At 37.4% G+C, this 23,131-nt stretch overlaps 1 protein-coding gene across 1 annotated transcript in view; it reads left to right on the plus strand.

Annotated features, from left to right (window-relative positions):
* LOC123530021 (heat shock 70 kDa protein 14-like) overlaps positions 1 to 22,844 on the plus strand; it is a 34,784-nt gene extending 11,940 nt beyond the window's left edge. Inside the window, exons 6-14 of the mRNA XM_045310704.2 lie at positions 4,352 to 4,456; positions 5,862 to 6,023; positions 10,927 to 11,082; positions 11,763 to 11,865; positions 13,194 to 13,322; positions 14,053 to 14,145; positions 15,147 to 15,308; positions 21,457 to 21,515; positions 22,388 to 22,844. Coding sequence (XP_045166639.2) covers positions 4,352 to 4,456; positions 5,862 to 6,023; positions 10,927 to 11,082; positions 11,763 to 11,865; positions 13,194 to 13,322; positions 14,053 to 14,145; positions 15,147 to 15,308; positions 21,457 to 21,515; positions 22,388 to 22,463 — 1,045 coding nt within the window. The 3' untranslated portion in view covers positions 22,464 to 22,844. The remainder of the gene's footprint in view (positions 1 to 4,351; positions 4,457 to 5,861; positions 6,024 to 10,926; positions 11,083 to 11,762; positions 11,866 to 13,193; positions 13,323 to 14,052; positions 14,146 to 15,146; positions 15,309 to 21,456; positions 21,516 to 22,387) is intronic.
* The last annotated feature ends 287 nt before the right edge of the window (positions 22,845 to 23,131 follow it).

Below are 23,131 nucleotides of genomic sequence, written 5' to 3' on the forward strand. Positions count from 1 at the left end.
TCTTGGTTAAGTTTTCGTACCAGTTTATATTTTTTGTAAAGTGTTTGACATATGGCTTTGAAACTTTTATCACTTGTTTAGTATAATAGTCTCTATCTGTAGGAAAGAGAAAATAACTCTGTCATCTATTTTGGCTGAATTATGGCCCTTTTTGGACTTTGAAATTAGTTCTGTTTTCATACAAGTCCATGTATTGTCAAAACTATTTGACATATGGCTTTTAAACTTTGAACACTTGTTTATCATTATGATTTCCATCTGTAGGCAACAGTACATAACTATTTTGACTGAATTATGGCCATTTTTGGACTTTGAAATTGGCTCATATATTGCCATTTAGTGCAAGACTTGTCGAAATCATAGTAATACAGGAACATTGTTTGTCTAATCTATTTATTTCTTTTGTCTGAATATCCTTGGAAATATTTTGACCCCATTTTTAAATCAATTCTTCGAATAGTCGAGCGCGCTGTCATCAGACAGCTCTTGTTTTAAAACATCTCGTCCAAATTTCTTTAAAGAACATCTCATAAAACTCGAAGCTCATTTCAGTCAAACATCACAGGCATACTGCTCATGTGGACCTCTTTCAAATTCCTTCAAATCTACCTAGTCCTTTTAAACATCTTCACCTTATAGAACACTTGCTTAATTTCAGAATAATTTCACATTATAGGCTGTATTGAAAAGTTTGGAAATCTTCTCTAGCTAAACTGCAGGCCCAATTTCAAATTTTTTTTTGAAACGTCCCTGGGTTGTCCCATCACCAAATTCCTTCAGTCCATGTTGATATGTTAAAAAATATGGCTGCTTAAGGGCAGGACTTGTTTTCTTTATATGGCTAAAATGAAAACTTGGACAATCTTTTAATACTCTAAAACTGATGGCCTGATTTTAGAATATTTTCACACAAATTTTCCTTGGGTGCCGGTGAGCTACCCAATATCCCATTTGTTGTACAAATGTATATGGCTATATTGCAAACTGTGGTAATCTTCTTTTCAAAACTGGGTGGTTTGATCGCAAAATGATATCACAAAAATGTCCCTTAGGATATTCTGTTATATTCCATCAGTTCATTCTGCAGCTTTGAAAAATAAGCCACCAGAGGTGTTGCAGATTTTCTTCATTTATGTATAGTGAAAACTTTGAGAGTCTTTTCTAAGGAAGTGTTTGCATGGTTTCAGAATGATTTTATTGAAAAATTTATTATGTGTTAAAATTATTTTGATTTGTCAAAAAACATTGCCACCTGAGTGCATGCTGACTTTGCTGTATATGTTTACAGTATAAGTTATCAAAACCTCTATTCCAGATGTAAAATAATTCTACACAAATGTTCCTTAAGTGATAGTCTACTCTACAAAGTTTGGTTTTTTAGCTCACCTGTCAGAAAGTGACAAGGTGAGCTTTTGTGATCGCGCGGTGTCCGTCGTCCGTGCGTCAGTGCGTCCGTGCGTCCGTAAACTTTTGCTTGTGACCACTCTAGAGGTCACATTTTTCATGGGATCTTTATGAAAGTTGGTCAGAATGTTCATCTGATGATATCTAGGTCAAGTTCAAAAACTGGGTCACGTGCCATCAAAACTAGGTCAGTAGGTCTAAAAATAGAAAAACCTGTGACCTCTTCTAGGGGCCCAAAATATTTCACAAGATCTTCATGAAAATTGGTCAGAATGTTCACCTTGATGATATCTAGTCAAGTTCGAAACTGGGTCACGTGGGGTCAAAAACTGGGTCAGTAGTCTAAAAATAAAAAAACCCTTTGTGACCTCTCTAGGGGCCATATTTTTCATGAGATCTTCATGTATTGGTCAGAATGTTATCTTGATGATATCTAGGTCAAGTTTGAAACTGGTCACGTAGGTCAAAAAACTAGGTCATTGGGTCTAAAAATAGAAAAACCTTGTGACCTCTCTAGAGCATATTTTCTCAATGCATTTTTCATGAAATTGGTCAAATTTTTCATTGAAATATCTAGGTCAAGGTCAAAACTGGGTCACGTGGGTTTTAAAAACTAGGTCAGTAGATCAAAAATAAAAAACCTTGGTGACCCTCTCTAAGGAACCATATTTTTCATGAGATCTTCATGAATATTGGTCAGAAGGGTTCACCTTGATACTAGTCAAGTTCGAACTGGTCATGTGGGGTCAAAACTAGGTCATAGTCTAAAATAGAAAAACCTTGTGACCTCTCTAGTGGCCATTTTTCTCAAGGAATCTTCATGAAAATTGGTCAGAATGTTCACCTTGAGATATCTAGGTCGAGTTCGAAACTGGGTCACGTGGATTAAAACTAGGTCAGTCGATCAAAAAATAAAAAAAACCTTGTGACCTCTCTAGAGGCCATATTTTTCATGAGATCTTCTGATATTGGTCAGAATGTTCATCTTGATGATATCTAAGTCAGATTCAAAACTGGTCACGGGGGGTCAAAAACTAGGTTCAGTAAGTCTAAAAATGAAAAAACCTTGTGACCTCTCTAGAGGCCATATTTCTCAATGGATCTTCATGAAAATTGGTGAGAATGTTCAGCTTGATGACTTCTGGGGTCAGGTTCGAAAACTAGGTCATGTGCTTTAAAAAACTGGGTCAGTAGTCGAAAAATAGAAAAACCTTGTGACCTCCTAGAGGCCATATTTTTCACGAGATCTTCATGAAAATTGGTGAGAATGTTCACCTTGATGATACTAGGTCAAGTTTAAAAGTGGTCACGTGCCTTCAAAAACTAGGTCATTAGGTCAAATAATAGAAAAACCTTGTGACCTCTCTAAAAGGCCAGTTTTTGAATGGATCTTCATGAAATTGGTCAGAATTTTTTTATCTTGATGATATCTGGGTCACATGTGCTCAAAAACTAGGTCACTATGTCAATAATAGAAATAACGATGTCATACTCGTTGAACACGGGGTCATGTGGAATGGGTGGGGCGATTCAGACCATCATGGTCCTTTTGTTTAGATAGTTTAGATTTATCAAAAACTGGCTGCGAGCACATACCGTAATCGTAAAGTGCTGATCTGATTTTGAAATTAGTTTTACAGAAATGATTATTAGGTGACCCTGTAGTGTACTGACTTAGTTTAAATTATTCTGATTTGTCAAAAGCAAGGTCACCACAGGGAATGGTCACTTGTTTGTATTGTTTGTTTGTGTTTGAAGCTCACCTGAGCAGAAAGCTTGGTTGCACATAGGGGCCACCAGGGCTAAAAATGGAAAAATGGCACTGGTCTGATTTTGAAATAATTTCACACAAATAGTTCTTGTGTCACCTTGTATCAAGATTGTTCAAGTTGTACTGATTGGTCAAAAAACATGGCCACCTGGGGGCGTGGTCACTTTTCCTTATGTGTATATAGTGGAAACTTGTGTGAAACTGATTTAAAAATAATTTTGCACAAATGGTCCATGTGTGACCCTTTACAGAGATTTTAAGGTTATACCGATTTGTCGAAAAACATGGCTGCCAGGGGGAATGGTCACTTCTATATATTATGCATATATAATGGAAATTAAAACAATCGTCTCGTATGAAACTGCTGGCTCGATTTTAAAATATTTTTACACGAATGGTCCTTGTGTGACCCTCTACCAAGATTGTTCAAATTATTCCAATTCGTCTAAAAACATGGCTGCCAGAGGGCGGAGTTACTTTTCCCTATATGTATATAGTGGAAATTTAGAAAATCTTCTTGTATAAAACTGCTGGCCCAATTTTAAAATAATTTTATCAGACTATCGGACTTCGAAAATCTTTTTCACTTGAGCTTTGATATTTGGCATGTGATATAAGGACATGACTCTCTACCATAACTGTCCAAATTATTGCCATAAGGCCAAAAATGGCCATGCCCCTGTGTGTAACATGTACTTACCATAGACTTATATATAAGAAACTTTGAAAATCTTTTTCTCTGAATCAATAATAGCTAGAGCCTTGATGTTTTGCATGTGATATCAGAGTTGTACTGTCTACCATAATTGTTCAAATTATTGCCCTAAGTTCAAAATGTGTGTGACTTGTATATAATATAAGCTAACATAGAAGAAACCTAACAAATTATATGTTCCATTGGTACTGTCTTTAAAAAAGGTACAGCAATTTGGTTATTAAAGATCATTATTACACACAAAATAGAAATTAGTTTGTTTTACATGCAAAATCAAAATATCCCTCACCCATTGTCACCAGATCATATGTTTTTAAATTAAATATTGCATGTTTGAGCTCAGATTTTACTATAAGTACATGTGTTCTTGACTATTCTACTTAAGGTTTTTTGACATCTTAACTCTTGTATATTTAACTATGGTGTTTACTAGGAAGTACCTATGTTTTTATGATTTACAGCTCGGCAGCTAATCAAGCTGGTTTCAACATTCTACGCATGGTATCTGAACCATCAGCAGCTTTGTTAGCATATGATATTGGACAGACTGATGTCACTTATAGTGGGTAGGTCTATTTTTACAGTTCCTTTGATTTAAGGTTACATATTGTAACTGGACTATAGTTGTATTTTTACAAAGGTATGCCTCTTTTTCAACTTAGCAGTTTTTTTTTGCTGAATTTTTGTATGTAAGCTGGTTTCTTAGTACCCACTTAAGGAAATGGATTTAAACTTCTCACACTTGTCCACTGTGATGAACTGACATGTACAGGTTCCATAACTTTAGTTTGCATTTTTACAAAATTGAAACCACCCGCTTAGCTCAGTTGGGAGAGTGCAGATCTATGGATTGCGAGGTCGTGAGTTTGATCCCCGGGCAAGGCATATGTTCTCCATGATGATTTGATAGAAGACATTGTGTCTGAAATAATCCTTCCTCCACCTCTGATTCATGTGGGTAAGTTGGCAGTTAATTGCGGACTGCGGAGAACAGGTTTGTTCTGGTACAGAATCCCGGAACACTAGTAAGGTTAACTGCCCTCCGTTACATAACTGAAATATTGTTGAAAAACGGCATTAAACCCAAAACAGACTGCGAACAAACAAATTTACAAAATTATGCCCCCTTTTTTGACATTTAGTTCAATTGACAAGGCTGTTGCTGTAAAATAATCAAGCGTTGCTGTCTTCTGACAGCTCTTGTTAGATTTTGGAGTCAGGGCAATCTTTGCTGTGTAAGAAGAGTTCCACTCCAGCCAATGCTAGGGAAATTTAAGGTTGTTCCAGTTTCCTTTACTTCTCTTGAACAACCTAGTAAACCTGAGTCTGGTGGTGTGTGTTTACTTAGGTTTTATGCTTCCAAAGGATCTACCTTTATGTTCAAAAGCAGTGTATTAGCCAAATTAAATATAAAGATAATCTAGATATTACATGCTCTTATGAATGTTACTGTTTTTGATAGATGTGTCAGTATGTATTCATTACTTTGTCATTATTTGTGGCAGCATGCTTAAAGAAGGCTTTCATTCCTCTAGACGCAGGGGGAGGGGCGTGGGGGGCCTTTTAAATTTGAATAAGAACTAACACTTTGATGACTTAAGAAGTATAAGGTCGTAGATGTAGTAATGGGAGCAGTTAATATAAGAATCTTTCACTGGCTGTTGGTATGGGTAGGACTATTCAGATTCCAGCTGGAAGATACCTTCTCATTAGCTCCTACAACATGTGATACATTCCTTTCTTATCTACAAGTTATAAAAGAAATGAAATAAAACACATGTTTATTTTAAAGCACTTCCTTCTGTGTAGCCCAAGAATTTATACATTCATTTGTAAATGTGGTTAATTATGATGTCATTTACAATGCAAGTGTCATCCTTCATTTATACCCTGGAATATAGAGGGAGTTTAGCCAGTAACTAAACAGTAAAGCTCCTCACTGATATACAAAACATTCATTTCTTACTACAGATCAGTACTAGTGTTTAGGCTAGGTGGTGTATCAGCTGAGGTGTCGGTGGTCAATGTTCACAATGGAATGTACCAGGTATCTACGTCAGTTACAGACTCCACACTCGGGGGTGACCTCTTTACAGATGAACTGATGAAATACCTAGTTGTAGAATATAAAAGGTATGGTCTTACTAATAACTGATAATGGGTCTGTGTTCATCAACCTCTTAGTAAGAAATTTAAAATTGACTATGAGAGAACAGAATTTTCCATTTACTAAAGTGTTTCTCTGGTAATCTTTCTCAGGTATCAAAGGGGCCTCTGTGACTGAGTGGCTTAGGTCACTGACTTTGAATCACCTGCCCCTCACCAATGTGGGTTTTAAACCTCTCTAAAATTCTTCAAGTGAGGAAGCCATCCAGTTGGCTTACGGCAGGTCAGTGGTACTACCCAGGAGCTGGTCAATGATGATATAATGCACAGAAGGGCACCTGGGTCTTCATCATCAGAAAGCTTGAATAGTCACCATATGACCTAGATTGTGTCAGTGTGACTCAGGTTCTCAGGGTATTAAAAAATGTATATTTGAGGGTTTCTGAAGAAATATGGTTCTAACCAGATGCCCCTACAATGAATGTATCCCAGGAACTGTTTTCTCTATATAATATAGCTGGGGCATGTGAAAGGCCCCTTCTCAGATGAAACGGAAATGAATTTATAATATTCACAACAACTAAAGCTGACTACTTTGAGAGGTGGTTGAGTGAAAAAAAAATATTAAGAATTCTGTTAGTAAATTTATAGTTACATTAACAACCATTACATTTTTAGCTCACCTGTCACATAGTGACAAGGTGAGCTTTTGTGATCACCCCTTCGTCCGTCGTGTGTCCGTGCGTCCGTCAACAATTTCTTGTCTGCACGATAGTGGTTTCATTTATTATTTTATTTTAACCAAACTTGCACACAACTTGTATCACCATAAGGTCACGGTTCCTTTCTTGAACTGGCCAGATCCCATTATGGGTTCCAGAGTTATGGCCCCTGAAAGGGCCAAAATTACCTATTTTGACCTTGTCTGCACAATAGCAGCTTTATTTATGATTTGATTTTTACCAAACTGGCACACAACTTGTATCACCATAAGATCTTAGTTCCTTTCTTGAACTGGACAGATTCCATTATGGGTTCCAGAGTTATGGCCCCTGAAAGGGCCAAAATTAGCTATTTTAACCTTGTCTGCACAATAGCAGCTTCATTTATGATTTGATTTTAACCAAACTTGCACACAACTTGTATCACCATAAGATCTCGGTTCCTTTCTTGAACTGGCGAGATTCCTTTATGGGTTCCAGAGTGATGGCCCCTGAAAGGGCCAGAATTAGCTATTTTGACCTTGTCTGCACAATAGCAGTTTCATTTATGATTTGAATTTAATCAAACTTGCACAAAACTTGTGTCACCATAAGATCTCGATTCCTTTCTTGAACCGGCCAGATCCCATAATGGGTTCCAGAGTTATGGCCCCTAAAAGGGCCAAAATAAGCTATTTTGATCTTGTCTGCACAATAGCAGCTTTATTTATGATTTGATTTTAACCAAACTTGCACACAACTTGTATCACCACAAGATCTTGCTTCCTTTCTTCAACTGGCCAGATTCCATCATGGGTGCCAGAGTTATGGCCCCTTAAAGGTCCAAAATTGTCTATTTTGGCTTTTGCAGCCATATAGAGACTTCATTTATGGTTTTATTTGATACAAACTTCCAAAATACCTTCAACAACAAGAAATCTTGGATTCCATGGCAAATCAGATCCAATCATAGGTTCCAGAGTTATTTTATATCTGATTACCTCCCCTGATTGTAATCAAAATGAATTTATATCAGTAAGTACTTACAGGACTTATTTGAAATTTCATTATTGTTATTAACTGGACTGAGACAATCAGGGTTGATAACTATGGACTGATTTTATGTCAAATTACCTCCCTTTATTTCAAATTAAAATTGTTATATCTCCATAACTAATGAAGATACTGATCTGAAATTTCATGTCGACAGATTTATTTGGCAGATCCTTCTTTTGTCCACTTACAATATTTTTTTTTTAATTACTTCCCTTTTATGTTACTATAAATAGCTTATTTTTAGTAACTTTTTTTATTATTCGCCGTAGGGAAAACACGAGACCAGTTTTCTGTGGTACAACATGGATGGTACCTCCAATTTTTAGATGTATTTTAACATATCTATACCTTGTTAGATTTTTTTTTCTTTTTGGTTAAATTTCTTCCCTTTGTTGTTCCTGTCCTTTGGACTTAGATATTTTTTCTGAGGACCTTCTTGTCCTCAAGTGCAATGATAACAGGTGAGCAATATAGGGCCATCATGGCCCTCTTGTTTAAGTAATTCATGTTATATTAACCTTTAGCTTGCTGCCGGCAACAATTTCTTGTCTGCACGATAGTGGTTTCATTTATGATTTTGTTTTAACCAAACTTGCACACAACTTGTATCACCATAAGATTTTGGTTCCTTTCTTGAACTGGCCAGATCCCATTATGGGTTCCAGAATTATGGCCCCTGAAAGGGCCAAAATTACCTATTTTGACCTTGTCTGCATAATAGCAGCTTTATTTATGATTTGATTTTTACCAAACTGGCACACAACTTGTATCACCATAAGATCTTGGTTCCTTTCTTGAACTGGCCAGATTCCATTATGGGTTCCAGAGTTATGGCCCCTGAAAGGGCCAAAATTAGCTATTTTGACTTTGTCTGCACAATAGCTGCTTCATTATGTCTCCCACCACACATTGGTGTGGGAGACATTTTGATTTACTCCAGTCTGTGTATATGTGTGTGTGTGTCTGTCTGTGTGTCTGTCACAAAGCTTGTCCGCACTCTAAGTCGAACATTTCTCATCCGATTTTCACCAAACTTGAACAAAATGTGTTTGACCATAAGACCTCGGCCAAGTTCGTTAACTAGCCAAATCAGTCAAGGGGTCTTGGAGTTATGGCCCTTGAATTACCAAAAATCGGTCTTTTTACTCTTGTCCGCACTCTAATTCGAATATTTCTCATCCAATCTTCTCCAAACTTAAACAAAATGTGTTTGACCATGAGACCTCGGCCAAGTTCGATAACTAGCCAAATCAGTCCAGGCATTTTGGAGTTACGGCCCTTGAATTATCGAAAAATTGGCCTTTTTACTCATGTCCGGACTCTTAATCAAACATTTCTCATCCGATCTTCACCAAACTTGAACAAAATGTGTTTGACCATGAGACTCGGCCAAGTATGATAACTAGCCAAATCGGTCCAGGCATTTTGGAGTTACGGCCCTTGAATTATCGAAAAATCGGCCTTTTTACTCTTGTCCGGACTCTTAATCAAACATTTCTCATCCGATCTTCACCAAACTTGAACAAAATGTGTTTGACCATGAGACCTCGGCCAAGTTCAATAACTAGCCAAATCGGTCCGGGCATTTTAGAGTTACGGCCCTTGAATTACCGAAAAAAATCCATCTGTTTACTCTTGTCCGCTCTCTGAGTCGAACATTTCTCATCCTATCTTCACCAAACTTGAACAAAATATGTTTGGCCATAAGACCTTACCCAAGTTCGATAACTAGCCAAATCCGTCCAGGCACTTTTGATTTATGACCCTTGAATTACTGATGGATCCACTCATCCAGACCATCTAATTGGATCCACTCGTCTTAAACATCTAGAGAAACTAACATTTTTCATAGGGGTAGTTGTGGGAGACATGCGCTTTTCTCAAAAGCATCTCTAGTTTATGATTTGAATTTAATCAAACTTGCACAAAACTTGTGTCACCATAAGATCTCGATTCCTTTCTTGAACCGTCTAGATCCCATAATGAGTTCCAGAGTTATGGCCCCTGAAAGGGCCAAAATTAGCTATTTTGACCTTGTCTGCACAATAGCAGCTTCATTTATGATTTGATTTTAACCAAACTTGTACACAACTTGTATCACCACAAGGTCTTGGTTCCATTCTTGAACTGGCCAAATTCCATCATGGGTTCCAGAGTGGCCCCTTATAGGTCCAAAATTAGCTATTTTGGCTTTTGCAGCCATATAGAGACTTCATTTATGGTTTTATTTGATACAACTTCCAAAATTTCTTCAACAACAATAAATCTTGGATTCCATGACAAATCAGATCCAATCGTAGGTTCCAGAGTTATTTTATATCTGATTACCTCCCCTGATTGTAATCAAAACAGATTTATATCAGTAAGTACTTATAGGACTTATTTGAAATTTCATTATTGTCATTAGTTGGACTGAGACAATCAGGGTAGATAACTATGGACTGATTTTATTTCAAATTACCTCTTTTTATTTCAAATTAAAATGGGTATATCTCCGTAACTAATGAAGATACTGATCTGAAATTTCATTTATGTCAACAGATTTCTTTGGCAGATCCTTTTTTTTGTTCACTTACAATAATTTTTTTTCAATTACTTCCCTTTTACGTTACTATAAATAGCTTTTTTTTTTTAGTAACTTTTTTTATTATTGGCCGTAGGGAAAACCGAGACCACTTTTCTGTGGTACAACATGGATGGTGCCTCCAATTTTTAGGTGCATTTTGACATATCTGTACCTTGTAAGACTTTTTTTCTTCCTTTTTGGTTAAATTTCTTCCTTTTGTTGTTCCTGTCCTTTGGACTTAGATATTTTTTCTAATGATAACAGGTGAGCGGTATAGGGCCATGATGGCCCTCTTGTAGAAATTTAGCAGGCTAAAGGTTAACAGATAGATCAGGTTCTGTTTAGTGAAGTAACTCAAGACAGGGTATTATGCTAGATATGATTTAATACAATAAATGATGGGCATCCAAAAAGATGTTCACAATTGTGAAAAATATTGTACTATTTATTTACAAAATGTTAGGACACAGGCGTCTTTAATATTTTTTGAAAAGAAGTGCTGTAACCTATCTTACCATTTCATGTTTACAATATTTTTCTTTTGTAACATATACAACTGCCAAGTATCTGTCTGAAATCTGTAGCGGTATTTTTATGTTTGTTTCAGAAAAAGTCGAAATGATATATCGGATAACAAGCGAGCCATGGCCAAACTACGTAGACAAGCGGAGATCTGTAAACACACAATGTCAAAGATGGACAATGTTCATTGTGCTGTAGACTCCCTGTATGATGGAATGGATTTTGATACAAAAGTGTCCAGGTAATGTATTAAACTGTCATTGGGTGAGAAAATGTGCAGCCATACTGGGACTCGAGCCCGGGGCCTCAGAATACCATTCCAATGCTCTACCGACTGAGCTACCCGGCCATCTACACTTTTTCTCCATTAAATATATAATATTCAAGTCCTATACTGTGACATACTCACACGCTATATGAAATTTGTCCTTGAATTTCTAATGGGACAGAGAACAAGGTGAACATGATCTCGGAGTATATTCAGTCAGCGCAAGATGTCATTAGGTGAGAAAAATGTGCTGCCAGCCTAGGGCCTCTACCGACTGAGCTACCCGGCCACCTACACACTTTCACCCCATTTTAATATTCAAGTCCTATACCATGACAAAACAATTACATATTTACATACCACTGTGATGCATACAATTCCAGGCTTCCTCCTAGCCCCTACCCTCACTACCCACCTCTCCATTTCTTCAACCTTTAAATTCTAACCAGGCTTAAACATTGAATGCTGCTTTTTGACTTAGGAAAAACATATATCTGTCTTTTAGTATGCATTCACAGCTCATTAACGGCAGGCTTTATGAATGTAGTGAATGTTTCTCAGAGCATAGTTTCTGTGTTGCATAAATTTTACAAAAAATAAAATGTTTGTTTCAAAATGTTTAAAAAATAATGCTGTATTTTGATTTTGTTCAGGGCAAGGTTTGAAAGTTGTGTAAGTGAACTGGTACAAAGGTGTTCACAGTTAATTGACCAAGTGCTGTCTGCAGGACATCTTACACGCAAGTCTGTCGATAAGGTAAAATTCTGAATCTTTCTTTTACCAAAACATTGTAGAGGATAGCTTCTTTGTTTACTAATTCACATTCCATTGTTTGTTTAGAACTGTTGCAGGCTTTTTTATGGCCTAGCTACTATGAAGAGTGGGGATGACATATATTTATATTAGTCCTTTAGGATAAATATTTTCAAAAAAGTTACGTCTGACTTCCCATGTGTTCCATTGCAGAGTAGGTTCACAGATATCCGTAGATTATCAGCCAGGATGAAAAGATGTAGAATTTAAGATTATTACTAGAAGCTTTGACTCAATAAAGAGCTATCATTTTACATCATGATTACACTTGTTATTATGCCCCCTTTGAAGAAGTAGGAGTATATTGTTTTCTAGATGTCTGTCAGCCGGTATGTAGACCAATCGGTTTCTGGATGATAACTTAGGAATGCTTAGGTCTAGGATCATGAAAGAGAATAGGGTGGTTGATCATGACAAGCAGATGACCCCTATTTATTTTGAGGGCAGTAGGCAAAACTTCAAGGTCACAGTGACCCAGAACATTTAAACGGTTTCTGGATGATAACTCAAGAACGCTTGGGCCACATTTCCCTTCTGTGATATACTCGACCTTAATGTGTGTTTACAGGTGATATTATGGGACAGAGGAGCCAATGTCCAAATACTACAGCGAGCAATAAGTGACATGTTTTCTGACTGTTATTTACTCAACAATGTCTGTGGACCAGTTCGTTTCACTCAACCAGGGGCACGCCGGTCACGTGGACGGCTAGAAAAAAATACCTCGCCGGTTTATTAATAAACAAACGTTTAGGCGTACGCCGGTCACTTGAGCTGCAAATACAAATAAATGAATTTCCAATTTATTATGATTTTGTCTTGTGGCCTGTTCTAAATAACTTAGCAAATAGTTTATGCGGTATGTTTCTACATTTACTGGTACTAACCCAAATTTCCAAATGTTTACCCAATTTTATATCGCAAAAATATATGATTCACTGCTTTGCCTATCTCGTAAGACCGGTGCACATCGGCGTACGCTGGATAGACCTGGGCGGTGCCAGCAAGCCAAACAAATGCTTAGCCAGTTGCATGCGGCGACATGTTTTCTGACTGTGGTATACTTAACTCAATCTGTGTTTGCAGGCGATATTATTGTGGAGGAAGAGCCAATGATCCAATACCACAGCAAGCAATAACTGACACATTTTCCTTCTGTGATATACACAACCTTATTTGTGTTTCAGATGTTTGTAACTACAATGAGCAATAAATTAAAATGACATGTTTGCCCATTTGTGATATGCACCACTTTTTTTATATGTTTACAGGTGATATTATGTGGAGGTGGAGCCAATGTCCCAGTATTACAGAAAGCAATAAGTGACATGTTTTCCCATTGTGATATACTCAACACTATAAATCCAGAAGAAGTTATAGCTATTGGGGCAGCTAAACAGGTGATAAGTTAATAATGAATAGCTTTTATATATCATTTCCTAATTCATTGGCAGTGTTTCCCCTTTTTCTTCCTGAATGTGCGTAATTTTACCTTTTGAATTCTTAACATAAGTTAACAATTTATTACTATTTATTGAAAGCTTGTTGTAATTTGCCACTTACTAGTAGCTTTAATCAAACATTCTGAGGAAAATCTTTTATTATAAAGGCGTGTTGTAAAAGCATTTCTGCGGAAGAGCATATCAGACATGCATCAGTAGACAAGAGAAAAACACTGCGAGTATATTGTGTCTACAGCTCGTTTAAATGGGTCAGCCATGTTGATGTACTTATAAAATAGACTTGCCCGATTTATAGGTTGGTCAGGGCTACGGATATGTATTGTAAATTGCCATTGGAATATTTCTATAAAATGCTTCTTCCCCTTCCGTTTGGTTCCGTCCATGTTTATAAACACGTTTGTTAATTTTATGGACTGTACCTCATAGTATGAGTCAACAAGAAATAGGGTGTAGAAGAATCTTTCACTGGTTGTAGATGTAGAAGGAAATATCAGGCTTGGCAGTAAGGAGGATTTGCGGGTTACTATTAACCTTTAGCCTGCTGGCAGCTTGTGATTCTGTCTTTGCGACCAGTGCAGTGCAAGATAGCTAGACAGTGATGTTAGCTGAAGATAATTTTATACAGCCAGTAACTCAACTCTTAATACTCTTGACAATCTATTTTCAGGCAGGGACTCTATCGGCATTGGAAGATGAAGATATTAAGCTCAACACGGATGACAGTACTATAGATTGTATATCTAAACCTATATGCATAAAAGTAAGACTGACCTGTTTATACTTGCAATTTTAAATCAGTTTTACCAGTTTAACACACCTTGTCTCATAACTGTGTAGGTTTATAAATTTGTTGTAGATGTAAATGTGTCAAGCTGGCTTGATGAATGGGTAAGTGCAAAATCTGATAAACTTTTAATGTCCTAATTTTGACAGATTCTTTTTGAAAGACATGACAATATCCTCATGCAGGCTCACTCATAGAAGCATAGAATTTCAGTGTTTCTAATATTGTATAATACTGTGAAATTATTAATATTCAAGGGAAATAACTCTTTGGTTTTGAAATTAAGTAGATGCACGTAACCAAATCCAAGGAACATAATTATAGAATTCCTGTTTGTATGCCCGTCTGTGAAAGAGCGGGACATATTATGTGAACACCCGTGGCAGGCGGGCAGTCAGCGTCCAAAAGCATGTCCGCTCTCTTTAAGTGGAACAGTTTTCATCCAATCTTCACCAAACTTTCTGACAATGTTTGTGGGCATAATATCTAGGCCAAGTTCGATAACCCCCCAAATCCCCCTAGGCACTCTTGGATTATTGCCCTTTATTTACTCAAAAAAACTGTGAATTTAGCCTTGTATGCCCACTAAGTCGAACAGGTTTCATCCGATCTGCACCAAACTTGGTGACAATGTTTTTGGGCATAATATCTCGGCCAAAGTCGGTAACCACCCAAATCGCCCCAGGCACTCTTAGATTATGGCCCTTGAATTTACGTAACTGAATATTTAGACAGGTGTATTTTGTGAGTCTGGCACTCTTGTTTATCTATCTTTACAAAATATGGAATATAAATATTCATGTGTTACATACAGAGAACAGTGCTGGTTCAGAATCCAGTAGAACTGGTTAGGTTAACTAATGGTTGTTGCATAACTAAAATACTGTTTTGTAATGAAACAGCTGTTATTGTCAGAACCATAAATCTATGTACCTACAAATATTATCTCACTATGTGTATGGTATGTATAATTGCAGACACAAACAGAAAGTGGATCTCAGATTACCCCGGTCTTTCCGGGATTAGCTCCCTTACATTCACGGAAACACCTAGACTTCAGTTTGAACCCTGATCAAACAGCATTCAGGTTGGAGATTTGTGAAATAACATCAGAAGAGGAGTTGAAAACATTAGCTATAGTAAATATACTGCTTTATTATTATTATTTTATGCCCCCTAAGATGGGCATATTTGAATCGCGCGTTCCGTCCGTGTGTGTGTGGGTCCGTGTAGATTCTTGTCCAGGCTGTAACTTGAACATTCATAGGGTGATTTGAACATAATTTGACACAAATTTCAACCATATTGAGAAGGTTTGTCGCGCTTATGACCCTGGTCTCTCAGGTCAATGTCACAAAATGATGTGTGATTTTTGCAGTGTATGGTCCATATCTTTTTATACACCCCAAGGGACGTATTATGTTACGATGCTGGTGTCCGTCTGCCCGTTTGCAATTTCGTGTCTGCTCTGTAAATCTTGAACCCCTTGAAGGATTTCAAGGAAACTTGACACAAATGTTCACCACACCGAGACGACGTGCAGAGCGTATGTTTTGAATGTCTCGCTTCAAGGTCAAGGTCACACTTAGGAGTCAAAGGTCATATCGGTTTGTTTCGTGTCTGCTGTGTAACTCTTGAACTGCTTGAAGGATTTCAAAGAAACTTGACACAAATGTTCACCACACTGAGACCACATGCAGAGCGCATGGTCCGGATGACTTGCTTCAAGGTCAAGGTCACACTTAGGGGTCAAAGGTCATACATGACTTTGCTTTGTTTTTATTGCTCTGCATTGCAGTGCTCTTGTTTTTATTTGGCAGATCCCTCTTTTGTTCACATGCAATAATTTTTTTTTTTTATTACTTCCCTTTTATGTTACTATAAATAGCTTATTTTGAAACTTTTTAGCTCACATGTCACAAAGTGACAGTTTGAGCTTTTGTGATCGTGCAGCGTCCGTGCGTCCGTGCGTAAACTTTTGCTTGTGACCTCTCAAGAGGTCACATTTTTCATGGGATCTTTATGAAAGTTGGTCAGAATGTTCATCTTGATGATATCTAGGTCAAGTTCGAAACTGGGTCACGTGCGGTCAAAAACTAGGTCAGTAGGTCTAAAAATAGAAAAACCTTGTGACCTCTCTAGAGGCCATATTTTTCACATGATCTTCATGAAAATTGGTCAGAATGTTCATCTTGATGATATCTAGGTCAAGTTCGAAACTGGGTCACGTGCGTCAAAAACTAGGTCAGTAGGTCAAAATAATAAAAACCTTGTGACCTCTCTAGAGGCCATATTTTCAGGATCTTATGAAAATTGGTCGAATGTTCATCTTGATGATATCTAGGTCAAGTTCGAAACTGGGTCAGCTGCGGGCAAAAACTAGGTCATTAGGTCTAAAAATAGAAAAACCTTGTGACCTCTGTAGAGGTCATACTTTTGAATGGATCTTCATGAAATTGGTCAGAATGTTCACCTTGATGATATCTAGGTCAAGTTTGAAACTGGGTCACGTGCCATCAATAACTAGGTCAGTAGGTCAAATAATAAAAAAACCTTGTGACCTCTCTAAAAGCCATATTTTTTCATGGGATCTTTATGAAAGTTGGTCAGAATGTTCATCTTGATGATATCTAGGTCAGATTCGAAACTGGGTCACGTGCGGTCAAAAACTAGGTGAGTAGGTCTAAAAATAGAAAAACCTTGTGACCTCTCTAGAGGCCATATTTTTCACATGATCTTCATGAAAATTGGTCAGAATGTTCATCTTGATGATATCTAGGTCAAGTTCGAAACTGGGTCACGTGCCTTCAAAAACTAGGTCACTAGGTCAAATAATAGAAAAACCTTGTGACCTCTCTAGAGGCCATACTTTTGAATGGATCTTCATGAAAATTGGTCAGAATGTTCATCTTGATGATGTCTAGGTCAGGTTCAAAACTGGGTCACGTGCCTTCAATAACTAGGTCAGTAGGTCAAATAATGAAAAAACATTGTGACCTCTCTAGAGGCCATATTTTTCATGGGATCTGTATGAAAGTTGGTCTGAATGTTCATCTTGATGATATCTAGATCAATTTCGAAACTGGGTCAGCTGCGGTCAAAAACTAGGTCATTAGGTCTAAAAATAGAAAAAGCTTGTGACCTCTCTAGAGGCCATACTTTTGAGTGGATCTTCATGAAAATTGGTCAGAATGTTCATCTTGATGATATCTAGGTCAAGTTTGAAACTGGGTCACGTGCCATCAATAACTAGGTCAGTAGGTCAAATAATGAAAAAACCTTGTGACCTCTCTAGAGGCCATATTTTTCATGGGATCTGTATGAAAGTTGGTCTGAATGTTCATCTTGATGATATCTAGGTCAGATTCAAAACTGGGTCACATGAGCTCAAAAACTAGGTCACTATGTCAAATAATAGAAAAAAAACGACGTCATACTCAGTTCAAAACTGGGTCATGTTGGGACAGGTGAGCGATTCAGGACCATCATGGTCCTCTTGTTTATTATTGGCCGTGGAGAAAAAACGGGACCACTTTTCTGTGGTACAACATGGATGATACATCCAATGTTTAGGTGTATTTTGACATACCTTTACCTTGTAAGGATTTTTTTTTTTGTGGGCTTAAAATTTTTTTGGAATTTCTTCCCTTTTTGTTCCTGTCCTTTGGGCTTTACACTTCAAGTCCTTTAAATTTTGCTCCCATCCTCTGATGTAACCCTTCGGGCGTATATTGCCCTGCTTGGCGGAGCTCTTGTTGGCACATAGAGGGGTTTTGAAAAAAGTTTGCGCAAATGTTCATCTAATCCCAAGGGTGTGTCTTGTCAATGACCCATATCTCTTGGATCAAGGTCAAGGTCACAATTTTTTGCTGCTTTTTTTATGTCCAGTCCATATCTTTTTTGAATGTGGAGGGATTTTGAAATAAGTTTGCACAAATGTTCATCTAGTCCAAAGGGAGTGTTGTGTCAATGACTCAGATCTCTTGGGTCAAGGTCAAGGTCAAAATTTGACATATTGGTTTTCTGCATGCAGTCATTACTTTTTTTTAGCTCACCTGTCACGAAGTGACAAGGTGAGCTTTTGTGATCGCACGTCGTCCGTGCGTCCGTAAACTTTTCCTTGTGACATCTCTAGAGGTCACAGTTTTCATGGGATCTTTATGAAAATGGGTCAGAATGTTCATCTTGGTAAATTCTAGGTCAAGTTCGAAACTGGGTCACGTGCCATCGAAAACTAGGTCAGTAGGTCTAAAAATAGAAAAACCTTGTGACCTCTCTAGAGGCCATAATTTTCAATGGATCTTCATGAAAATTGGTCAGAATGTTCACCTTGATGATATCTAGGTCAAGTTTGAAACTAGGTCACGTGCCTTCAAAAATTAGGTCAGTAGGTCTAAAAATAGAAAAACCTTGTGCCCTCTCTAGAGGCCATATATTTCACAAGGTCTTCATAAAAATTGGTCAGAGTGTTCATCTTGATGATATCTAGGTCAAGTTCGAAACTGGGTCACGTGCCATCAAAAACTAGGTCAGTAGGTCTAAAAATAGAAAAACCTTGTGACCTCTCTAGAGGCGATATATTTCAAAAGATCTTTATGAAAATTGGTCAGAACGTTCATCTTGATGATATCTAGGTCAAGTTCGAAACTGGGTCACGTGCCATCAAAAACTAGGTCAGTAGGTCAAATAATAGAAAAACCTTGTGACCTCTCTAGAGGCCATATTTTTCATGGGATCTGTATGAAAGTTGGTCTGAATGTTCATCTTGATGATATCTAGGTCAAGTTCGAAACTGGGTCACGTGCCTTCAAAAACTAGGTCAGTAGGTCTAAAAATAGAAAAACCTTATGACCTCTCTAGAGGCCATATATTTCATTAGATCTTCATGAAAATTAGTCAGAATGTTCACCTTGATGATATCTAGGTCAAGATCGAAAGTGGGTCATGTGCCTTCAAAAACTAGGTCAGTAGGTCAAATAATAGAAAAACCTTGTGACCTCTCTAAAGGCCATATTTTTCATGGGATCTGTATGAAAGTTGATCTGAATGTTCATCTTGATGATATCTAGGTAAAGTTTGAAACAGGGTCATATGCGGTCAAAAACTAGGTCAGTAGGTCTAAAAATAGAAAAACCTTGTGACATCTCTAGAGGCCATACTTGTGAATGGATCTCCATAAAAATCGGTCAGAATGTTCATCTTGGTGATATCTCGGTCAAATTCGAAAGTGGGTCAGGTGCCCTCAAAAAGTAGGTCAGTAGGTCAAATAATGAAAAAAACGTTGTGACCTCTCTAAAGGCCATATTTTTCATGGGATCTGTATGAAAGTTAGTCTGAATGTTTATCTTGATGATAAATAGGTCAAGTTTGAAACTGGGTCAACTGCGATCAAAAACTAGGTCAGTAGGTCTTGAAATAGAAAAACCTTGTGACCTCTCTAGAGGCCATACCCTTGAATGGATCTTCATGAAAATTGGTCAGAATGTTCACCTTGATGATATCTAGGTCAAGTTTGAAACTGGGCCACATGCCATAAAAAACTAGGTCAGTAGGTCAAATAATAAGAAAACCTTGTGACTTCTCTAGAGCCCATACTTTTCATGGGATCTGTATGAAAGTTGGTCTGAATGTTCATCTTGATGATATCTAGATCAGGTATGAAACTGGGTCAACTGCAGTCAAAAACTAGGTTAGTAGGTCTAAAATTATTAAAATCTTTTGACCTCTCTAGAGGCCATATTTTTCAATGGATCTTCATGAAAATTGATCTGAATGTTCACCTTGATGATATCTAGGTCAGTTTCGAAATTGGGTCATGTGCGGTCAAAAACTAGGCCAGTAGGTGTAAAAATAGAAAAACCTTGTGACCTCTCTAGAGGCCATATTTTTCATGAGATCTTCATGAAAATTAGTGAGAATGTTCACCTTGATGATATCTAGGTAAAGTTCAAAACAGGGTCACGTACCTTCGAAAACTAGGTCAATAGGTCAAATAATGAAAAAACCTTGTGACCTCTCTAGAGACTATATTTTTCAATGGATCTTCATGAAAATTGGTCAGAATTTTTATCTTGATAATATCTAGATCAAGTTCAAAACTGGGTCACATGAGCTCAAAAACTAGGTCACTATGTCAAATAATAGAAAAAACGACGTCATACTCAAAACTGGATCATGTGGGAAGAGGTGAGCGATTCAGGACCATCATGGTCCTCTTGTTGTTTTTATGCCCCCAGCATCTACTGATGCAGGAGGCATATAGTGATTGTCCTGTCCGTCCGTACGAGGTTTACCAAATTTGACCGTGTCGTCTAGCATCAATGCTTCTTATTAGAATGACTTGATACTAATGCAGATGTAACCTGTGACCATTCCTCATCTTCAGACATCACCTGACCTCAGTTTGACCTCGACTCGACCTTGACCTCATTTTGGACTTAGGTTGCTTTATATGGCCATCTCTTGGTTAACCAAATGAGACTGTTTCGTCTAGCATCAATACCCCTTACATATGTAAACTTTGACCATTCCTCATCTTCAAACATCACCTGACCTCAGTTTGACCTTGACCTCGTTTTGGACTTAGGTGCAAAATCTATCGACAAGGATGCCAATGGGGGCATCAAGCGTTTATTGAACGTAGCTCCTTGTTTATATATGGATTTAGAAGTCATTTTGTGCAAATAATTATTCTAGCCTGAGAATATGCCATGTATATGATCTGGGTCAAGGTCATGGTCATTATTTAAATTTTTATTTGTTTTGCACTGACAGCTGTAGCATTCTTGGGCATGCTTCGGGGACATATGTCACTAATAGTGACAGTTCTTGTTTTACCAGGTAAACCCCTAATGTTTTGGGGGCACAGTGACCTTAAAACTGTAAATGGTTTTTGATCGATATTGAGAGCACTTTTTGACTTGTTACTTCAAATTTCATAGGATGATTGCCTGTGGTCAGGAGATGACCCCACTATACCTCAAGTATCTTACAGTGACCTTGATTGCCTTTGACAGGCTGTTAGGGAGGCATATTTACAAATGATTGTTGTCTCAGTAGCCAGGACAAACTTTTTTTTCTTCTGTATACGTTAGTTATTTCAGAGCTAATTGTTACTCACAAATGGTTAAAGCTGATCGTTTATATAATTTTAGGGTTTAGTAGCCCTCATTTGTGAAAAGTAAAAATTGTGACTTGGATGGCCTAACTATATACTAATAAGACAAATGCCAAATCATTTGAAGTTTTTGACAACTAATAAAATTTTGCATGTTTCTTTTCTCCTAGATTGTAATGAGAGAATTGCCAGCAGGGTCAAAGGTCAATTCTACTTTTCATCTGAGAAGGTATGTGATTTATTTGTTTAGCTACAGTATTTATATTCCATGTTTGTGATTTATTTTGACTTTGCTTAGAGCACAGGACTATGAACTGTGAGGTTGCAAGTTCAATCCCAGGTTAACCTTTAGCCTGCTGGCGGCGAGTTATTCTGCCTTTGCGACCAGTGCAGACCAAGATCAGCCTGCACATCCGTGCAGGCTGATCATGGTCTGCACTGTTCGCTATTCAGTCAATAAATTTTCAATGAACACCCCTTCAAATAATAAATGGTACTGCCCAAATTGAATGATGGACCAGTCCATTTTAGAAATTTAGCAGGCTAAGGGTTAAGGTGACTGTTATTTATTTAGTTGAGGATGGTATGAAGTAATTTGAACTCAACCTCCTATTCTTAGGTGAAGTGTTTGTGTACTTGTGGATATTTGGTTAGTACTGGTATAGGATATGGTAACACTGGTTAGGTCTCTTGACTGTCATTACATAACTGAAATAGTGTTGAAAAATGGCATTTAATGTGTGAAAGTTTTCTGTAACATGCACAGAATAAGTAAGTACTGGTATAGAATCTGCAAATACTGGCTGGGTTACTGGGCTCGCATTTAACTAACATTAAATAAAGGGATAATTAATTTTCACCTGACTTGAAGTTACTCATTTGGCTTTTTAGATATGACTCAAATCCAAAGCATGTAGTTTCAGATCTTTGTAAAAGCATAATTTGGGCGCATTCCCCATAATCAGGTATGGGTACTGGTTAGAAACCCAGAAAACAAATAGTGAAGTGTAACTTGCAAACTTTCATGAACTTTACACTGGATGTAAAGAAGACAAGTTTAAACTGAAATGTATATACAGTGTACATGTATTGCTGTTCCAGGGATGGCCATCTACATATAACATGTACAGAATCCAGCTCGAACAAAACAGAATCTGTGACAATAGAGCCAAGCTGATCTACACTGTAGTCTAGCATTATAATACATTTATTTCTACCACCTACCAAATACTGTTTGTTAATGCCCTCTTCGTATTAACTTCTACAATTAAACTGTAATCAAGTAAAAACATTGTTTAATTTTACTTTAGGAATACAGTGCCTTTTCTGCAGTGCACATCATAAAAATAACACCTGCTGTTTGCAAAATGACTCCTTATTGTAAAAAAAATTCTTAATGTATTGCTGCTTTATATTTTGTATGGAGCAATATTTCAAGAGAGACAGAAAAGTTGTAGTTTGCCTGTTTAATGTTTGCCATAATGAAGTATTTTGTTTTTGTCTCCATAAATGCAAATAAGTTTGTATAGTTTTGAATAAAAATGATTTGAAATATTAACTGCTTATCTGGTTATCTTTTAGATATTGAATACTTCTACATATTTCTCTGTAAATGAGATCAGTACTAGCAAGCTGATATCTATGATTCCAGTCAGGCATTCAGCTGATATCTGTGATTCCAGTCAGGCATTCAGCTGATATCTGTGATTCTTTTTTTAGCTCACCTGTCACAAAGTGACAAAGTGAGCTTTTGTGATCGCGCAGTGTCCGTCGTCCGTCATCCGTCCGTCCGTGCGTGCGTGCATGCGTCCGTAAACTTTTTGCTTGTAACCACTCTAGAGGTCA

This window comes from Mercenaria mercenaria, chromosome 13, assembly GCF_021730395.1.
Source record: "Mercenaria mercenaria strain notata chromosome 13, MADL_Memer_1, whole genome shotgun sequence".
In the NCBI taxonomy this organism is placed as follows: domain Eukaryota; kingdom Metazoa; phylum Mollusca; class Bivalvia; order Venerida; family Veneridae; genus Mercenaria; species Mercenaria mercenaria.